Source organism: Geotrypetes seraphini, chromosome 3, assembly GCF_902459505.1.
Source record: "Geotrypetes seraphini chromosome 3, aGeoSer1.1, whole genome shotgun sequence".
Classification (NCBI taxonomy): domain Eukaryota; kingdom Metazoa; phylum Chordata; class Amphibia; order Gymnophiona; family Dermophiidae; genus Geotrypetes; species Geotrypetes seraphini.
The window spans coordinates 351,428,855-351,449,677 of NC_047086.1; the positions used below are offsets into that span (position 1 = coordinate 351,428,855).

Consider the following 20,823-nt stretch of genomic DNA (forward strand, 5'->3'; position numbering starts at 1 on the left):
ATTTTAAATATGCATTTACAGAAACACTGAGACTTAAAATTATATAACAAAATTCCCCTCCCCCCCCTTTTACTAACGCGTAGCATGGGTTTTAGTGCCGGCAGTGGCGGTAACTGCTCCGACACTCATAGAATTCCTATGAGCGTCGGAGCAGTTACCGCCACTGCCGGCACTAAAACCCATGCTACGCGTTAGTAAAGGGGGGGGAGCTTAAAGCAGTAAGACCCCCCATTTATGAAGCTGCGTTAGAGGTTTTCTTTATTGCAAGTCGCTGCAGTAAAAGCTCTGACGCTCACAGAAATTCTATAAGCGTCGGAGCTTTAACCGCAACACTCTGTGATTTTTTTTTTTTTTTTTTTAAAACCCTAACGCAGCTTCATAAAAGAGGGCCTAAATGAGAGCGCTGTGTTCAGCTCCAAGTGAAATTGCTGTGTTTGTTGGACATGACTTTGCTGCCCCTGTATATGTTGGTCCCGCCATCCTAAAAAAATATATATATATTCATATGAATTATCATCATTATGGGCTCCTTTTACTAAGCTGCGGTAGCGTTTTTAGCGCACGCAGAATGGTGGCGTTAGCGTCTAGCGCACGTGGCAATGTAGTGTGCACTAAGCGCGCGCTAAAACTACTAGCGCAGCTTAGTAAAAGGAGCCCTATGAGTATTTTAAATAGTATAAGATTTGGAGGGAATTATTACATGGCTGGATTGTTTTAGAGGTTTTTGTGTTATTTTATAAAGACAATCCAGGTGGCCATGTGCCTTTAATAAACAGGTACCCAGAACCAGCCCCATTAGAAAGCAAATGCCAGTGCACCCATTTACTCCTGCTCTGCCACTGATATAAATGTGTGCATATACGCTAAGCATGTTTCCAAGTTTATAATTATTTATATACCGCCTCTCAATGGAGGTTGCCTAAGCGGTTTTACATTCAGATACTCAAGCATTTTTCACTATCTGTCCCAGTGGGCTCACAATCTACCTAGTGTACCTGGGGCAATGGCGGATTAAGTTACTTGCCCAGGGCCACAATGAGCAGTGCTGGGCTTGAACCTACAATCTCAGGGTGCTGAGGCTGTCGCTCTAACCACTAGAGCAGTGGTTCCCAACCCTGTCCTGGAGGAACACCAGGCCAATTGGGTTTTCAGGCTAGCCCTAATGAATATGCATGAAGCAAATTTGCATGCCTATCACTTCCATCATATGCAAATCTCTCTCATGCATATTCATTAGGGCTAGCCTGAAAACCCGATTGGCCTGGTGTTCCTCCAGGACAGGGTTGGGAATCACTGCACTAGACTACTCCTTGCCTATTTCATAAAATCGTTCTGTATAGCACAACTCTGCTCACAACCAGCCAAACTACTCCCATATACTATAAGTATGTGCCATCTTGTTGCTGTGCACATATGCCATCATGCAGTTTTATAAGCCTTTTTCGTGCTTAAAATAAGCTTCACCCACAGCACAACCTTGACAAAGCTAGCCAACTTTCTGCAATTTGCAGAGAGAGATTAAATTTCCAGTAGCACCTGCTGCAGAAAAGTACCTGTGCACGTAGAGCCCTACAGGTGACTCTCACATAGAAATTAACACTTGGCTTATGCATAGAGCATGAGTGAATCAGCCGCCTGTGGCCTGTTCTGATTGACAGATAGGATACTGGACAATCAGGTTTCAGCACCAAGCTACAGCACACTGGCAAGCTAATTGCCAGGTATGCAAAGCTAATAGAACCCTTGATCATTTCACTTTGCAAAATTCACTGTTTAAAAAAAATTTCTTAGAGAATCCCTGCATGGGGGCGGAGCTTACCTAAAATGGCAGCTTGAAGCTTTCACGAAGACGTAGTTGAAATTTCTTTTCCATATTTACCCATGGTAAAAAGGTATTCTAAGATCCGGGTTTTCCTGGAGGAATCAACCTTGTGCACTACACGAATGAACGCCTTTGTGGAGCATAGTTCCCAAACACAAAAACTGGAGGGATCTTTGGCTGGAGGAAGCACACAGGCTGGTCCCAGTTGAAGGTGCCATCCTGTCACCGGAGGAGCGGAGTCCACCGATTCATCCTGTGGCTATGGAGGCTGCGTTGTGGGCTGAACCAGCCCGGGATATTCTCTTGTTGGCCCTACAGAGCGGTAGGTCTGATTCTGAGCGGGGACAAGAGGATTCGTTATCGCATTCAGTGGAGGAACTGAAAAAAATCCACGGATTCTTCGCAGGTTTCTTTGGACAGGATTCACTAAACCTCCAAACCTTGTGCGATCCTTTTCCGTTTGCGTGCCGGCTGACCAATTCAGTAAAGGCCTGTATGCAAATGGGGACGATCGTTAACACGCCCCCTACCCACGGCCAGAGCGATCTCCGCTCATGCACACACCCTGACAGTAGTGACAGGAGAAGCATCCTCCTGTCACTGCTGTCAGGGCTCAGCCCAGCCCAGATCTCTCTTGCCTGCTCCCAGACTCTCCTGCTCTCTGCCACCGTTCCCTGCAGTGCAAGCCTGTGGTTTTAAAGTGGGCCTGCACTGCGGGGAACGGTGGCAGAGAGCAGGAGAGTCCGGGAGCAGGGAAGAGAGATCGGGCATCGCAGCATGCTCTCTGCTGCCCTGAAGTTGTGCCCCGAATCTCCCGTTCTTGCCCCGAATCTCTCCTGCCCTTCCTGCACTGGGAGCCCATGGTTTTAACCTGCTGATTAAAGCGGGTTAAAACCACATGCTCCCTACCCGACAAAAAAGTTTAATAAAAAAGTCGCGATGCGATGCCCCACAAAAGGCAGGAGGCTTGCCAACTCCCTCCTGCCATGTTACCCTCCTGGTCTGGTCTGGCCGGGCCCAGCCCGGCCCACCTCCCTCCCTGTTTCAAAATGTAGTCAGGCCGGATGGCCGAGCCGGGCCCACCCACCAATAAACAAAGTGCAGGAGGGATGCCAACTCTATCCTGCCACCCCCCCCTGCTCAGCCCTAAGGAAGTCCCTGATTGGCTCAGGCGCCCCTGGCCTCTCCCAAGGTAGGAGCCTGAGCCAATCAGGGCCTTAGGCCCCGCCCCTTGCATCGCATGATGCGCCGGGGCGGGGCCTAAGGCCTCAGAGTCGTCGCTGGAGTCATTGGAGCAGGAGGAGTTGAGCATCCCTCCTGCTCCGTTAAAGGTACAGGGAGGGGGGTGGAAAGGGGGCTTGGAATGAGTAGGGAGTGTCCAGGGAGTGGCAGGAGAGAGATGGCATCCCTCCTGCAGTTTGTTTATGGGTGGGTGGGGTGGGTGGGCCTGGCCAGCCTGACTAGATTTTGGAACAGGGAGGAAGGTGGGCCGGGCCGGGCCAGACCAGGAGGGTAACATGGCAGGAGGGAGTTGGCAACCCTACTGCCTTTTGTGGGGCATCAGTGCATGGGGGGGGCATCGGCACGTGCAGGGGGGCATCACATCGCGACTTTTTAAAAAAATCTTTTTTCCTTTTATTTTCCTTTACTTTTTTATCGGGCAGGGATCCCAAGGGGAGGGCAGCGTCGGGTGTTTGCAGGAGGGAGTGGGTCGCTGGGAGGGGCCCTCAGCCATTTTTTTTGACAGGCCTGCCTGTCTTTTCTTTTTTTTTTTATGGGGCAGATATTTTGCGTATTTAACACACTCAAAGTATCTGTGCCATGGAAAAAAAATGAATAAAAAAGACAGGCAGGCCTGTCATAAAGCCTGCAGACTTGATGGTAACTCAGTTACCGGACAGGTCTTCAGCAGTCGGGTTTGCCAATAGTAAAACCCGACTCAAAATAGCCAAGCAATTGTTAGTGAATCAACTGCTTGGCTATTTTGCATGGGGTTTTACTAATTTGCATGGGACGATCGAGATCGGATCGCTACAGGCGTTAGTGAATAGTGCAGGAGGGAAATCTGGTCGTAAAGGGCTCGCAAACCGATCGGTACACGATTGGTTTGCTTAGTGAATCTAGCCCTATGACAGATGCAGCTCCAGGTACTGTACTCTCTACTGCGGGTTCCAGAATGGAGATTGCTCCCCTACAAAGGCCTAAGGTCTTTAATATGGAGACAATTTGGGAAGCTATATCAAATTTACAACTCTCTCTGGGTAGTCAAATACAGAAACTTTCCTCTCGCAAAGATGCCAGGGGGGAGGGGAGGGAAGAAGGTACCATGCGGCAATGCCAGGCACCTCTGCCACCGCCCTGGTTGCAAGTTTCACTTACTGCACCACTGAAGGGGTCCATTTACTAAAGGGTGTTAAACCCTAACACATATTTAGCTCATGAAGAAGGCTTACCGCAAAACACATTAAAGGAAGCAGTAAGGGCCGGTTTCTTAATTGGTGCCTTAAAAGATAGATGCCTATAAATATGGCGTCTTTCATATATCAACTGCGCTTAGGCGCCAATTACAAAATTGCACTTAGTGACACCTAATTTAAAACTTAGGAGCCTGTTATGTAGGCCAGGGTTTATTTTTTAAAGTTCATAAAATTTTTATTGAATTCCAGGGTTTTAAAGCTCTATATTATAAGTGCTTAAGGGCTAGATTCACTAAGCAAACCAATCGTGTACCGATCGGTTTGCGAGGCCTTGCGACCCGATTTCCCTCCTGCACTATTCACTAACACCTGTAGCGATCCGATTGATTCACTAACAATTGCTTGACTATTTTGAATCGGGTTTCACTATTGTCAAACTCGACTGCTACAGACCTGTCGGTAACTGAGCTACCGTATAACTGGATAAGTCTTATCCAGTTATACAGTATTACTTTGACTTCTTTGCCCTTTAAGCTACGACAACACACACCCTCTACTATATTCAGGGTAACTGAATTACCGACAGGTCTGCAGGTTTTTTGACAGGCCTGCCTGTCTTTTTTATTCATTATTTTCCCATGGCACAGATATTTTGCGTGTGTTACACATGCAAAATATCTGCCCCATAAAAAAAAAATGAAAAGACAGGCAGACCAGTCAAAAAATGGCCAAAATGGAAAAAAAAGCCTCCCCCTACAAAGCGCCCCTGACACCCCAGCCACTCCACCCAACGCTGCCTGCACAAATGACACGAGGGATACCAACTCCCTCCTGCCACCAAACGAATGCACTCAGCCTGGGCTGCCCCCCCCCCCCCCGACCGACCCACTGCACCCCCCAACCGGACCAGCTCACCCCAGCCCAACACCTCCCCTGTACTTAAAAGTTGGGAGCAGAAGGGGTGCTCTGTCCCTCCTGTTCCTTAGGCCTCCAGCACTGTCTTCGGGAAGCAGGAGGAACCGCAAAGTCCTCCTGCTCCTACCTCTCTCCATGACACACTGCTAATGTGGGCCTTAGACCCCGCCCCATTGCATCATGTGATTCACGGGGAGGAGCCTAAGGCCCTGATTGGCTCAGGCTCCTCCCTTGGGAGGGGCGTAGGGTGCCTGAGCCAATCAGGGACTTCCTTAGGGTTGAGCCTAAGTAAGTCCCTGATTGGTCAAAGCAATAGCCAATCAGGGACTTCCTAATCAGGGCACTTGAATATAACCCCCCCCACACCCACACACACCAGTTTATATTCAACGCAACTTCCCCCCCCCTTTTTTTTTTTGTGAGAGTGTGTGGCACAGGGGTTAGAGCTATAGCCTCAGCAACCTGAGGCAGGGGGTTTAAATGCCTCACTGCTCCTTGTGACCCTGGGCAAGTCACTTAATCCCCTCATTGTCCCAGCTACACCAGATAGAGTTTGAGTCCACCGGGACAGATAGGGAACTATGATAAAGTATTTCAATGTAAGCCACTTAGGATATAAGTGGTATATAAATAATAAAATAAATAAAAATAAAATAAAATAGGCTACCTTGGATTATATTCGGGTATGTTTATATTCGAGTATATACGGTATTTAATGCCAGTTGCTGGAAACAGCCAGATATTGAATATCCAGGTTGAATGTCACTGCTGGACCTGGCCCTTAAGTTATATTGGCATTTACATGCCTTCTTGCTGCCTACAACTAGAATTAACCACTTGTTGTCTACTCCTGGTTCTTCACCTGCACTAGTATGGTGATAGCACTAGGTATGGTGGAACTACTATAATCAAGGTCAAAGTCACAAGTGTTAAATGTGGAGCCTTTGAGCCATGTGCACACTCAACATCCAGCCCTGTTTCCCCTACTCCCAACCCCCCCCCCCCAGGCCCTCCACTTACCCTTCTTTTTAATGCTGCTTCTTTCCCGAACCCCAACTGTTTCCTCCATCTTCCTTACTCTGATCGGTGTCTAAAGCCCATGCTATACACAAACACACGCACTTGCTAGCCACTGCTTTTGAACATTAGACTAATAACTTGCTGACAGTTTGGTAAGTAGAGGCACAAATAGAATAAATGATGTAAAGTTACATACTGTCACTAGCACATAGATTTGACCTTGCATCTCGTAACTTTCCCCGACTCTTGCTTAGTTCAGTGTCCTGCTCAGAAGAGCATATCTCTTACCTATTAAGAAATACTGCTTATAAATTCCTCAAAAATAGCAGAACATACCAAGTTATGTCTATACCAGTTGCCACAGATTAAAAAAAAAAATTCCTTGAATCAGTAAATATCTCACTGCCTAAGAATCGCCTATCATCCTACGCTGGCATTTCTGCCAAATTCTTCTGAAGTTTTCAACGGCAGAAGGGTATCAGCCCAAATGCTTCATTTAAACTCCCTCAGAGTATTCCCGATTGTGCTGACATACAAATGAAGGTCTTCAACGTTTGTACTTTTGGCAACACAACAAAAAATTCTGTAGATATCTGACTCTATCTTTGGAAAGCTGCCTTCTAAAACTACAGTATCTCCTACTACTTGAACTTCAAAAACACTCAGGAAAGAAAAAAAAAAAAATTAATGTAGCAACAGATTAACCCCTGAAATTGCTCCTAGGTACTGGGTAACTAGCTGTCCTCTTCCTGCCTCCCCCCCCCCCCCCAGACTTGACCAGTGGAAGGGAGAGGTACAAACTTCTGAAATAGCGGCTGACTGCAGAGAGGAAGGTCTGGCTCTGGCCTTATGGTGCTTTAGGTGAGGATGTTGGCTGCCCACGCTCCACTACTCTCCATGGGACTTTGATGGCAGGGACTATAAGAATAGTCATATTGGGTCTGAACAATGGTCCATCTGGCCTAGTATCCCGTTTCCAACAGTGGTCAATCCAGGTTACAAATCCCTGGCAGAAACCAAAATAGTAGCAACATTCCATGCTCCCAATCCCAGGGCAAGAAGTTGGCGCCCCCATGTCTATGTTAATAGCAGACCATAGACTTTTCCTCTAGGAACTTGTCCTATCCTTTTTTTAAACCCAGACATGTTAACTGTTATTATCACATCCTCTAGCATTGATTTTCCAGAACTTAACTATTCTTTCAGTAAAAAAAAAATATTTCCTCCATTCTCAAGAAGCCTTCTTACAACCTCATTCACCATGTTGTTGTTTTGTTTTGTTTTAATTTTGGGGAGGAGTGAAGGCTTAAAGCTACCTAGACAGATCACGAGCAGAAATGGTAAGGAAGGAGAGGCTGCAGACCATTTTGAGGCAAGCATTTACCACACACAGATGGCAAACAGGAGACTGACATATGGCAGAGGTTTGTGCATACATACTCTGTCTCCTTCTTCCCTGGAGCCAGACCTGGATCAAGGTTCCTGGTGGGGATGTTCTTTCCTTGACTGACACAGCTTGGAGAGGTTTTTTCACAGTGCTGAGGTTATTAGTATTATATGAGCCCTTATATTTATCCACCATTAGTACTTTCTAGGCTCCAGGCATTGTAGTTTGGGACCCCTGAAGAAGGCAGCTAGTGCCGAAACACGGACTGTGTTGGGTCCACGCCATCATTTTCAACTGGATGTTATGCATATTAATATTATACCCTAATATGTATCAAGTTAGGATAAAAACTTGTATTGTAAACTTGTTCAACCTGTAACCCATTCTGAGCTCTTTAGGGACACCGGGATAGAAAACAAATTAAATAAATAAATACATTTCAATTTTTTTTTTCCTTTTTACTAGCTGTTAGATTATTATGCCGCTCTTAGAAAAGTGCTGCCCCTCCCCCCACCTCCATCTCTGCCTGGAGTAGAGGGAGGGGGGAATTGGACAATGTGGGATGTCAAGAGAGAGGATGGGGGGGGGGTGGAGGAGGGAGCTGTTTTGGATGGATGCAGTACGGCAGCAGCTCTTTATTTCTTTGCTAAATACGACAACAGTGTGACTGCTCCTGTGTTATCTGCTACTGCAAGTACACTTCTCCCTCCGTAACCGCTGTGATAGGGGATTAACAGACTCGCAAATAACTTTTTCATACGTTATTCACGGTTTTCTATTAAAAACCATCGTGAATAAGGTGAAACTGTGAATAACATGGTGAGGCAAAACACGGTGAAGAAAGTACCGGAAATAGGCGTTTTTTCTCTGTAAATGCTTGGAATCAGCGATTTTCTCTATGCATGCTGACGTAATTTGAGGAGCCAGCAACGTGAATAATCGAAACTGCGATTGCTGAAACCGTGAATTCGGAGGGAGAAGTGTAATGTTAAGTGTCTCTAGCCTATGACCACCCGGATGGTCTCGGGACTCAAGAATCTCCCGTACGAGGAGCGGCTGGATAAGTTGCAGCTGTACTCACTCGAGGAACGCAGAGAGAGGGGTGACATGATCGAGACATTCAAGTATCTCACGGGCCACATCGAGGTGGAAGAAGATATCTTCTTTTTCAAGGGTCCCGCGGCAACAAGGGGGCATCCGTGGAAAATCAGGGGCGGGAAACTGCACGGGGACACCAGGAAATTCTTTTTCACTGAAAGGGTGGTTGATCGCTGGAATAGTCTTCCACTTCAGGTTATTGAGGCCAGCAGCGTGCCTGATTTTAAGGCCAAATGGGAAAGACACGTGGGATCTATTCACAGAGAAAGGTAGGGGAGGGCCATTGGGGTGGGCAGACTAGATGGGCCATGGCCCTTATCTGCCATCTATTTCTATGTTTCCAATTGCAAGACAGATACTAAGCACGATCCCTGCATTTACAGTACAGGCTTCTTGCAACCAACACATGCTAAGTGTAAAAATTTACTACGCCTCCAAATGTAGTTTGACCGATTTGCATATATATTTTCTTTAAAATTGTGTGCATACTACATAGCAGATTTAAACACGTGTGTTTAGTTTCCATGGGGTAATTTTGAAAGGCAAAGTATGAACATACTTTCTCTTTAGCAAATGGCATAACTTATGCTCATAGAGACTGCAAAAGTAAGGCAGCTTGATAAAAAAAATTATCCTCCTAACTAAAACCGTCAGGCTTCTTTAGGCAAGCAGCTTGTTGAAGTCGTGGAGCCGCTCTCTGCCTACAGCCGGATGCAGTGGGCTGTGATCTGGACTATTCCACTCTGGTCTACAGCAAACACAGAGCGGACTGTAAATCTGCACTCAGGAATGTGAAATATGTTTGCTGTTTTATAATAAGTTAATATGTTTTGCACTGGGTGGTTCTTAGCACGTAAGATTGGTTCTGCTGACACAATCCCTCTTTTTTAAAAACTTTTTCTCTAATAATAAAGCTTTGAAATGGCCTACGGCCTTTTATGACAGGAAATTTTCAGTTCAATAAACATCAGTCGGCGTGGATGACTCTCCTCCTGGCTGACGTCTCTCCTCCTCTCCACGCAACTCCCGGATCCCTCCACTGAAGTGGGTTGCAGCCAGATGGGCTTCCGCGCACTTCCGGTTGCCTTCCGGCCGGGGCACTGGATTTAGTGGCCAGAAAGTTTGCGAGATCACTGTTTCCCAACGGACCCAACACAGTTACCTTTTCTATTATGCCCTGTATTCCACTAAAAATGCTTGAGTACCTGAATAAATGCATGTAAACCGTTCTGAGCTCCCCTGGGAAAACGGTATAGACTTGAATGAATTGAATGAATAAAGATCTAAAATAGTTTCCTCTCTTGTCGATTCCTGGACCAGTTGCTCCAAGAAGCAGTCATTTATTGCATCTAGGAATTTTACCTCCTTAACATTCCCTGATGCAACATTTATCCAGTCAATATTGGGGTACTTGACTTGCATAACACAATTACATTACATTAGAGATTTCTATTCCGCGGTTCAAAGCGGATTACAAAAGAATTACAAAAAACATATTACAAGAAGAAGATATCTGGTAATTTCTAGAGGAGATAAAGAATGGATGGGGTTGCTTTGGGGAATCGGGAAGGTATTGGGAAGTGGGAAGGAGCTAGTGGTATTAAGTCGTTTGCAGGAATTTCTTGAAAAGTAGGGTCTTTATTTCTTTTCTGAATGTTTTGTAGTCTGGAGATTTGGTTGTCGAGATTTGCTGCTTGGAAGCCATCATATAGTTTTCTCCGTTTGACTTCTTTGATTGGAGGGTGCGTGAATGGAGTGTGGGTTTTCCTATGTCTAGTTGATGTAGTTTGGATGAGGCGGTTGTTCAGGTATGTTGGGCTGTTGCCGTTTATGGTTTTACATAGTAGGCAGTAGAATTTGAATAGTATTCTTGCCGGAATTGGAAGCCAGTATGAGTTGATGTTAATGGTTGAGTAGAGGGACGGAACACTGGTGGAGGGAGTGCAAGGTCATTGCAGCCTACTGTATTTGAAGGGCCATTAATTGGAATTGCATATTGTCATGTGATTAGTATTTCATTGATATTGGAGGGTTTTTTTTGTTTTTTTTTTTTAAACTAACAGTACACTGGCCACCCTCCAGTGATCAGGATAAATGGTAGGCCAAAGCAAACAAAAGCAAGGCATTTTAAAAGGGATTTCATTTATGCATGACAGCAATATTCTGGTATCACACAGTCAACCATTGTTCTACATAAGTTCCTGTGAAAGAAAGCTCCGATTTGCACCACTTCCACAATGCACCTCTTTTCGATGTTTAGCGGACACTACATTGAATCAAAAGGGTCTTGTGCAGAACCAGCCTTCTATGACTCGCAGAACTAAATGATCACTCTTCAGAATCTAAATAGTACCTTTGTGTCCGCTCCTTGATGCTGATGTAGGGTGGCTTTTTGTTTTTCTTTTGTTTTATAGTCATTCAAATGCTAGTTGATAAAATCACCCTAAAAATAAGCTGTTAAGCCATCAGAGAGTTCCATCTAGGACAAGCCCTGTGCTCCTGTTAAACACTTGGTTTGTTTTTTAACATCTGAAATTTCTAACAAGAATGCTGCTATATCCAATAATCTTCCATAATAGTGCAGGAAGTAAGAGGGTAGGAGAGACTGTAAGCCTCAGAAAATTAGTTCAACAAGTAGCAAACTAGGTTGCAACAGTGACGTACCTAGCTTGGTTGTCACATAGGGCAGAGCACCTCTCTCCTCCAGGCTCATCACCCCCCCCCCCCCCCAAGCTGTGCTAGGGTACAGCAAATAGCTAAGGAGCCACAGTGCACAGGTACGTGACTGTTGGCTCTGCCGGTTCCCTGTCCTCCGATGTCAACTTCCTGTTCTGGGGAAGAGAATCAACAGAGCTAACAGCCATGTATCTGTACACAGCAGCTCCTCAACTGCTCGATACACACCCTTGCTACCAGTGTGTGTGGGGGGGGCAGTCAACCCTGGGAGAGGGGGCAGGCACCCGTCCTTCGTTCTGCCCCCCCTGCTCCTTCCACGCCCCTCCCACTGCCACACATGTGCCGCGCTTCCCTTCCCCCGTACCTCTGTAAAATTGCTTGCAGCAACCCCCAACCTACTGTCACACCAGTGTCGGCTCTTCCTCCGACATCACTTCCTGGACCCACGCCTATGAAGTGACATCGGAGAATGAGCCAACACTGGCATGACAGCAGGTCGGGAGTTGCTGCTCGCTCCAGGAATCTTACAGAGCTACCGGGATGGGAAGCAGCGCAATTGCAGCAGGAGGAACATAAGAAGTTGCCTCCGCTGGGTCAGACCAGAGGTCCATCCCGCCCAGCGGTCCGCTCCCGTGGCAACCCATCAGGCCTATCACCTGTGCAGTGGTCCCTGACTATTCCTATAACCTACCTCTACTCCTATCTGTACCCCTCAATTCCCTTATCTTCTAGGAACCTATCCAAACCTTCTTTGAAGCCCTGTAACGTGCTCTGGCCTATCACAGCCTCCGGAAGCGCATTCCATGTGTCCACCACCCTCTGGGTAAAAAAGAACTTCCTATTGTTTGTTCTAAACCTGCCCCCTTTTAATTTCTCCGAGTGCTCCCTTGTACTTGTGGTTCCCCACAGTGTGAAGAATCTGTCCCTGTCTACCTTTTTTATGCCCTTCAGGATTTTGAAGGTTTCTATCATGTCTCCCCTAAGTCTCCGCTTTTCCAGGGAGAATAGCCCCAGCTTTTTCAACCTGTCAGCAAGGAAGCAAGGAAGGAGTGTGGAGGTGGGGGGGGGGGGGACAGAGCAGAGGGTAGGGGAGGGGCACCACCACCCTGGGCGCCTCTCACCCTCGCTATGCCACGGCTTGCTGCAGTGAACAACTAGAGGTACGGGGAAAGGGAACATGTGCACGGCAGGGGGGGAGCAGGGAAAGAGCGGGGGGGGGGGGGGGGTGCGCGCCACCGTCTCGGGAACCTCTCAACCTCACTACGCCACTGAGCATGACCCAATCTGAAAGTGTCAATTCCAGGCCTTCTCATGTGCTTTGAAGAGAGAGAATATCAGTTTTAAATCCACTGCTCTAGAAAGTGCACTGTGCATTTGGAAAGTAATATTCTGCCTCCTCAAATGCCCCAAGCTCTTGGCCTCTTTAGTTTTCTCTTTTGGTTTCATTCCTTGGTCTCTTCTCTTTGTTCTCTTAATATATTCTTCATGTTTATAGGTTTTGGCACAGTTTTTAGAAAAAAGTATGCACCTTTTATTGAGGCTCCATTTGCTGTTTTCAAGAATCTGCTTTTCCAAGCCCCTTCGTTGGCTGTTTGTGCAATGCTTGTGTTTTCCACTTATCGGTGTGATACCTGTCTGGGCTTCTGATGACGATCAGCACTGCAGCACCACATGATTTTCTGTGACGTGTTACTAAACCAACAGATCTTTTTTTTTTTTAATGTTGTATAGTGAGCTACTCAATAGCAAACCATAGGCAGGGAAGAAATGATTTTCAATAAATAATACTTGTTTGCTTGAACTGACAACAACAACAACAAAAAAAAGGTTTAAAATATACACATCAATTACATGCAGATATTTACAACTGTTTCCTCCTACAATATAGACACTGCAGCCATTGTTGGAATAAAAGCAAATATTCTACATATGGTACTTTAACTTAGATGCCAGGAGGTGCCCTATCAGCGCCTAAGTGCAAAACGCCTTTTAAAAGCACTCTTAAAAAACCGAATTTCAAGGCGCCTACTGGTGTCTAGAACAACCACTGTTCAAGAGAGAAAAGAGGGTAATAGGATGATCATGAGAATGCCAGGGCGTGGTAAGATGGCGGCGGTGTGAGAACCACTAGTGAGAGGCTGATTCGGAATCCGACGAAGCTGGTGCTTCCTTTGCAGATATCTTACCTTGTACATCTATTTTTGTTATGCCGCACTCTAAAAGGAAGGGGGTGTTAAGGGCTGTTCCCTCGCCGGCCCTATCTTCAACGCCCATCCAGCAGACCGTCGATCGCTTCTTTGCGGTTCAGCCCCCGGTTGCTCCGGAAGTGTCCCGGTATTGGGGGAAGACGTAGGAGAACCTCTTCCCCTTTCGGGGTTTGAAACATCTTTATCCCCTCCGGCTCCATCAAAACCTGCGTGTCCAGCGTCTGTCGGGGCTCTGTTGCAGGAGGACTATGATCCCGGAAGGGATTCTACGGGGCTTCCTGGAAAGGACGACGAGCCGATAATGGCAGGGCAGCTGAAGACTTTAACATCTATAGAGAGAGAGAGAATTCACTCCTCTCCCACGGAGGCTTCCTTGGGAGATATTTGGTCACTCCTTCAGCGGCTGGAGATTTCGTCGAGCAAAACAACTGAGGAGGTAATTAACATTAATACCAAGATGGACAATCTTACTAAAACTGTTGACTCAATGAAATTGGAATTCTCAACCCAAACTATACAAATGCAGGACGATATAAAACAATTGCAAACATTTAAGAACGCAGCTATTAAAGATAACTCCTTCATTCATAGGAAATTAGAACAAATTGAAAACTATAATAGGAGATTGAACCTTCGTATTTTGAACTTTCCATTCTCCCCTGGAACTTCTCCTATAGTCTATTTGAATAGATATTTAATTGAAAATTTGAATATTCCCTCTGACAAAATTCCTCCAGTAAACAAGATATACTATCTTCCAAATAAAAAGATACCTCAAAAAGAATTGGATAAACAAAATGAAGGAGAGAACCAGTTTGATTTTGGGAATGTGTGCGTTTTTGGAACAAACTTTGAATGCAGAGACAGAGAGAGCTATTCTTCTAATTTCCTTTGTCTTTGAGCAAGACTTAAACATGGTGTTAAGATTATATTTTAAGAATTCTCATAAATTATATGGAGAACAACGGATTTGGATGTACCCAGATGTCTCTAAACTCACACAAGAACGAAGAAAGGATTTCCTATCTCTGCGTAAAGAAACTCTTAAATTGGGGGCTACGTTTCTATTAGCTTATCCCTGCAAGTGTTTGGCGAGGTATTTGGGAATTAAGTATACTTTTTTCTCTCCAGACCACTTGAGGGAGTTCCTGAAAGTCAAAAATATCATCAAGGACTGATTATACGATGGATTATTAGTAAGATAGTAACCGGTTTCACATTAAGCTTTTTCTTTAGAATTTAATACCACTTTAAATATCTCCAAACTTTAAAAGATTTCCATGGCCCCTATTATTGTGGTCTAAGAAAGGGATAAATAATATTTCTGTATTTGGTTTGATTGGTAAAATGGTTTCCTTCCTGTGTTACATGGAACAAGATTATTCTTGTGATTGATGTGAAAGTTTAATAAAGATAATTAAAAAAAAAATAAAAAAAAAGGATGATCATGAAAATGATCATATATTATTTCAAAAAAATGATGAAAAGCAATATATATTTCTTTGAGAGTTTTTAACTAATTTCATCACCCAAAAACTTTTGCTCGGTGTAATTTGATCCTTCAGAAAAACATTGAAACATTATGGGAGATGAGCAAGCATATCATAAAAAACAAGAACTCGGATCATATTACATCAGGATAGTTTTAATTTGGTTATTTCTATGCACATCCAAGGTGGGTGGGAGGGAGGGTGAAAATGTCTGTTATTTATAATGATTATTTATTGGAAGGGAGGGTGGGATAACTTGATTGTGCATAAATACTTGTAAGTTGTATGTGCTTTTACGCTTATTGTCTGTTATTAACGTATACAGTTAACCGTTCAATTTTTGAAACTTAATAAAAAATATTTAAACAGGACCTCCTATGATCTGGATACCATTTCAGGTCCGCATCTTGTGCTCTGTTTAATCCTGTGCTCACTCCCTCCCTCCCTGTCTTTTAATTTTATTTTAAAATTTTATATACCGTTTAAAACTAAGCGGTTTACAAAATTTACATACACAGTATATAAAATGAACACACAATAAAAACAAATGCACAGTTAAAAAACATATAATAAAATAAACATAAAAACAATCTTCAAGGAGATACCATAATGTGGATAAAAAGATCACGGATAGTTCATCAACTTTGTTAAGAGTACCTAAAAAAGGCATCAATAAATAGCTGCGTCTTTAGTCATTTTCTAAAGCTACCCTTTTCACAGCAATTTAGTATCTGATTCACCAAGGAGTTGCATAACTTAACTCCCGCGCAACAGCAGGTCATTTTACCGGTCTCAACAAAGATGTCTTCAGTAGCGCTAAATTCTCAGAACGCAAAGATCTTTTTTGGTATATAACTGAGTATATTAAGCAACTCTGGGATGTTTGCATACATAAGTTGATGGCAAATCATCACTGCTTTGTACTGGACTCTGAAAGGCGACTGGAAGCCAATGCAATTTTTTAAGATATGGCGAGATATGGTCATATTTAGACAAACCCATTATCAGACGTGCTGCGGCATTTTGTATAACCTGCAATGCCAGAATTGTACCTAAGAGGTTAAGACGCCTAACACCACTGTTGCATGGTAACAATGGAAGTGGAGTTAAGCGTCGCAACGCGCCTCTGTAGGCACGATTCATGTAAAAGATAGGCACCAGAAATGTAGACCTTGAAAACTCTGGTCTAAATTTCCAGTGCCTACCTTTCCCGAAGGTGTGATTCTATAAACAGCACCATCACAGGTGATCGGCAGCCACTTTTAAGGCGGCCGCCGACAACGGTGCCTTTTATAGAATTCGGGCCACAATGTTCCCCAGGGCTCTCAGAGCACTGAATGTCAGTATTAATAGCTTAAACTTTACCTTTACCATGATTGGAAGCCAATGCAATTGCAGGCCTAAACCTCATTCTGGAACATCACAAACTACCATTAACTATATTGGTTGCAACAGTTGTTTTTAGCTCTTGTGACATATGGATGCTTTTGCTTGAGAGACTCCCATACAGGGAATTACAGTAGTCAATTTGTAATATAATTAGTGAATGCATGACTAGCTTAAGTGCTATGACTGCCAAATGCTGAAGAAGAGAATTCTTCTTTTTGTTTTTTATTTTTCTTTACTGCTTAATCTCATCAACGTGGCATAATCAAGCTTGAGAAATGGGCATCGACATGGCAAATGAGGTTCAACGTGGATAAGTGTAAAGTGATGCATGTCGGTAACAGAAATCTCTTGCACGAATAAGGATGTCTGGTGTCTGGGGCTGTACTTGGAGAGACCTCCCAGGAAAGAGACTTGGGAGTTCTGATTGACAAGTCGATGAAGCCGTCTGCGCAATGTGTGGCGGCGGCAAACAGAATGCTAGGAATGATTAAAAAGGGGATCACGAACAGATCGGAGAGGGTTAGCATGCCGCTGTACCGGGCCATGGTGAGCCCTCACCTGGAGTACTGTGTCCAGCACTGGTCGCCGTACATGAAGAAGGACATGGTACTACTCGAAAATGTCCAGAGAAGAGCAACTATGATGGTTAAGGGGTTGGAAGAGTTGCCTTACAGTGAAAGATTAGAGAAACTGGGCCTCTTCTCCCTCGAACAGAGGAGATTGAGAGGGGACATGATCAAAACATTCAAGGTACTGAAGGAGATAGACTTAGTAGATAAGGACAGATTGTTCACCCTCTCCAAGGTAGGGAGAATGAGAGGGCACCCTCTAAAGTTGAAAGGGGATAGATTCTGTACAAACGTAAGGAAGTTCTTCTTCACCCAGAGAGTGGTAGAAAGTTGGAACGCTCTTCCAGAGGCTGTTATAGGGGAAAACACCCTCCAAGGATTCAAGACAAAGTTAGACAAGTTTCTGCTGAACAAGAACGCGCGCTGGTAGGGCTAGTCTCAGTTAGGTTGCTGGTCTTAGACCAGAGGGCCGCCGCGTGAGCAGACTGCTGGGCATGATGGATCATTGGTCTGACTCAGCAGTGGCAATTCTTATGTTCTTATGTTATTTTGCCGGCTCAGTTCTAGTGCCTTGGAAGCCAGTGTAGAGATACATAGGGATGATTCCCTTGGCTAACAGATTGTGTCACCAAGGATCAGTCTTTGGGCTCTCACATGGAGCTGGTGATGATGCTGAGTTCTAGACCTCAAACTCCTCCACCCCAACCGGCTATCCAAGTGTCAAGATCAGGTTGTGCAAAAGAAACTCTTGCTTTATGCACGGAACTTGCTTTTTATTCATTCTCGCAAGAATTTATGGGAGCCAGTCAGGAAGTCACTCAGCACTGAGCAGCAGTGCCAAAGCGCACTCCTGCTCGGTGCCGATCAGCAGCTGAAGAATCCCGATCTTGCAGCGACCCCCACCGACTGGGTTAGCAGCGGTGCAGGAGCGCGAAAAGATCGCTCCTGCCCGCTGCACCTCTGGACCACCAGGGCTTGGCAGAGGAGGTACGAGGACAGTGCAGAGAGGGGGAACAGGGTGCAGAGCCTGGGAGGGAGGCTGGGTGCAAAGTCTGACAAAGGAGGGAGGGAAGTAGGCGGTCTGGGTGCAGAGCCTAACAGGGGAGGGAGGGAAGGAAGGAAGGGAGCTGGGTGCAGAGGCTGTCAAAGAAGGGAGGGAAGCAGGCGGTCTGGGTGCAGAGCCTGACAGGGGAGGGAGGAAAGGAAGGAAGGAAGGGAGCTGGGTGCAGAGCCTGACAGTGGTTGCAAGGGAAGGGGGCTGGGTGCAGTGCCTGACAAGGGAGTGAAGGAAGGGGGCTAGGCCTGGCAGGGGAGGGAGGGAAGGGGGCTGGGTACAAAGCCTAGCAGGGAGGGGGCTGAATGCAGAGCCTGACAGGGCAGGGCACTTGAATATTAAGTTGCCTGACTTATATTCAAGTCAACCATTTTTCCTCCTTTTTGGGGGGGAAAATGGGGGTCTCAACTTGTATTCGAGTATATATGGTAAAACTTGCATAGTCCCTGCATTAAATATAGGGTATTAACTGAATTTAAGCTAACATGAACATTGCCTGGCAATTAAATTCATGGAAAAAGCCAGTCTTTCAGTAATCTCAATAATCAATGCATACAGCAGAAATCCACATACCTGGTGATCTCCTGCTCAAGTCGCAACACATCAGGCACATAGAACATCACGCCAAAAAAAAGCAAGGGCTCAATGGCAAATTTGTCCAGTTGTTTCTTCAAGGGTTTCTCTAGCTCCACCCATCGTGTCTGATGAGCCTTGTTGCGAAACCAAAGGCCAAAGTAGTACGTCTAGAAAGAGAAATAAAATTGCTCTAATGCCATTTAGATATAAACACATAGGACAGCAGACAATGACCTCCATTCCCCATGCCTCCTAGCTCTACTGGATCTGCCGCTTTGACCTTGCTTCTTCAAGCTAGAGATCCTTTCTGCTTGGCCCAGGTCTTCCTGAATTCTGATAACCATTTGTGCATCTGCCACCTCACCAGGATGTTGCTGAAAATTATTCTCTGGATTCTATAATGGCATCCAAAATTGTGCATCCAGATTGCATGTGCAACTTAATTGAGCAACAAGTTCTTAACTAGCACTAATTGAGTGCTGATAACCAATTATTGCAATTAATTGGCTTCAATAAGGGTTTGTATGTGCATCTTACTACTACTACTACTAACAATAATAATAAGAACTTTATTTTTGTATACCGCGATACCATAACAGTTCAGAGCGGTTAACAGAGTAAGAGACTGTACACAGACAGCAAAGTTACAAACAAGACAATCAGCTTAACTTAGCAAGTCAGGAGTAGTCAGGATATCCGGAGGTGTATCGGAGAAACAAGGCAGGGTTACAAGGCGGGGTGGGGGTGGGTGGGAGGGGGGTTATCAGAGAAATTTATCGAAGAGATAGGTTTTTATTGATTTTCTTAAAGTTTGGTAGGAGGGAGAGTTAGAAATGAGAGTGGTTAGACATTTATTCCATTTGCCTGCTTGGAATGCCAGAGATCTATCAAGGAATCTCGTGTGGACACAGCCCTTTAGGGACGGGAAGGCAACTAGGTGAGCAATACGTGTGCGGGTGGGGCCTGAACGTTCAAAGTGATCCGACAGGTAGATTGGAGACGAGCCTAGGCATTATTCTATAAAGAGCCATGTGCAAATTGTTTAGCGCGCAAAGCAAAAAAGGACATGGTCATATCAGGGATCTGTACCTAACTTATGTGCTAGGATTTACATCAGGATTCAGTTGGTGTAAACCGATGATAAAGGGATGGAACTCCTCTTGTATGAGGAAATAATAATAATAATAACTTCGTTCTTCTATACCGCCATAGTCGAAAGACTTCTATGCGGTTCACAATTGAAGAAGGCTGGACAATCCAGCAAGTTACAGGATGCCAGAAGCGAGGATTACGTAAGAAATAGGTAAAGGACAGCAAATTACATCGAGGTTGGTAGAGGGAAAATATATCATTGTCAGTGGAGAGGCTTCTGTTTAGGAGATGAATTTGTCAAACAGAAAGGTTTTAATAGAATTTCGGAATGCGCCGTAGGTCAGCCTGGCTCTATTGATGTAGTTTCCCAGCCAGGTCTGCTGTCTGCTTGCTTGGAACTTGAAGGTCCTGTCCAGAAAGGATTTGTATTTGCAGCCTGTGATCTTTGAGTACGTAAAGATGTTTCGGTTTCTGGTTGGTCATGTGGGGTTGTGTAATATGAAGTCTGGTAGCAGGTAGGAAGGCGCTAGTCCCCAGAACCTGCTTGAAACAAATACAGGCAAATCTGAACAGTATTCGCGCCTCCATTGGCAACCAGTGCAACTTTCTGTAGTCAGGGCTAATGCGGTCGTTTTTCCTCAATCCGAAGATTAAGCGAACTGCCATGTTCCGCACTATTCTTAGCTTTTGTACTGGTTTTTTTTGGGGACAAACAATGTTGCAGTAGTCTAGCATTGATAGGATTAGAGACTGCACCAGTAGTCTAAAAGACATAGCGTCAAAGTATTTTTTAATGGTCCTTAGTTTCCAGAGTGTACAAAAGCATTTAGGTTAGGGCATTTCAGTTGAAAAAGAGATGGCTGAGTGGAGATATGACTTAAGTCTACAAAATCCTGAGTGAAGTAGAACGGGTACAAGTGGATCAAAAATTACAAAGACTAGGGGGACACCTGATGACATTACAGGGAAATAATTTTAAAACCAATAGGAAACATAGAAATACGACGGCAAATAAATAGTTCTGTGTCTGCTAATTCAGAATGAAAAACTGTATTAGATGACTATCACTGTAGCTTGTATTGCCTTAGTCTTCTGTGTATTGTTTGTTAAA

The 20,823-nt window shown here is 44.9% G+C and overlaps 1 protein-coding gene across 3 annotated transcripts in view; it reads right to left on the bottom strand.

Annotated features, from left to right (window-relative positions):
* The window catches only part of PTPN14 (protein tyrosine phosphatase non-receptor type 14), a 293,466-nt gene that overhangs the window by 151,054 nt on the left and 121,589 nt on the right, over positions 1-20,823 (bottom strand). For all 3 annotated transcript variants that reach the window (XM_033935552.1, XM_033935553.1, XM_033935554.1), the window contains exon 3: positions 18,618-18,787. In XM_033935552.1, the coding sequence (XP_033791443.1) occupies positions 18,618-18,787 (170 nt within the window). The remainder of the gene's footprint in view (positions 1-18,617; positions 18,788-20,823) is intronic.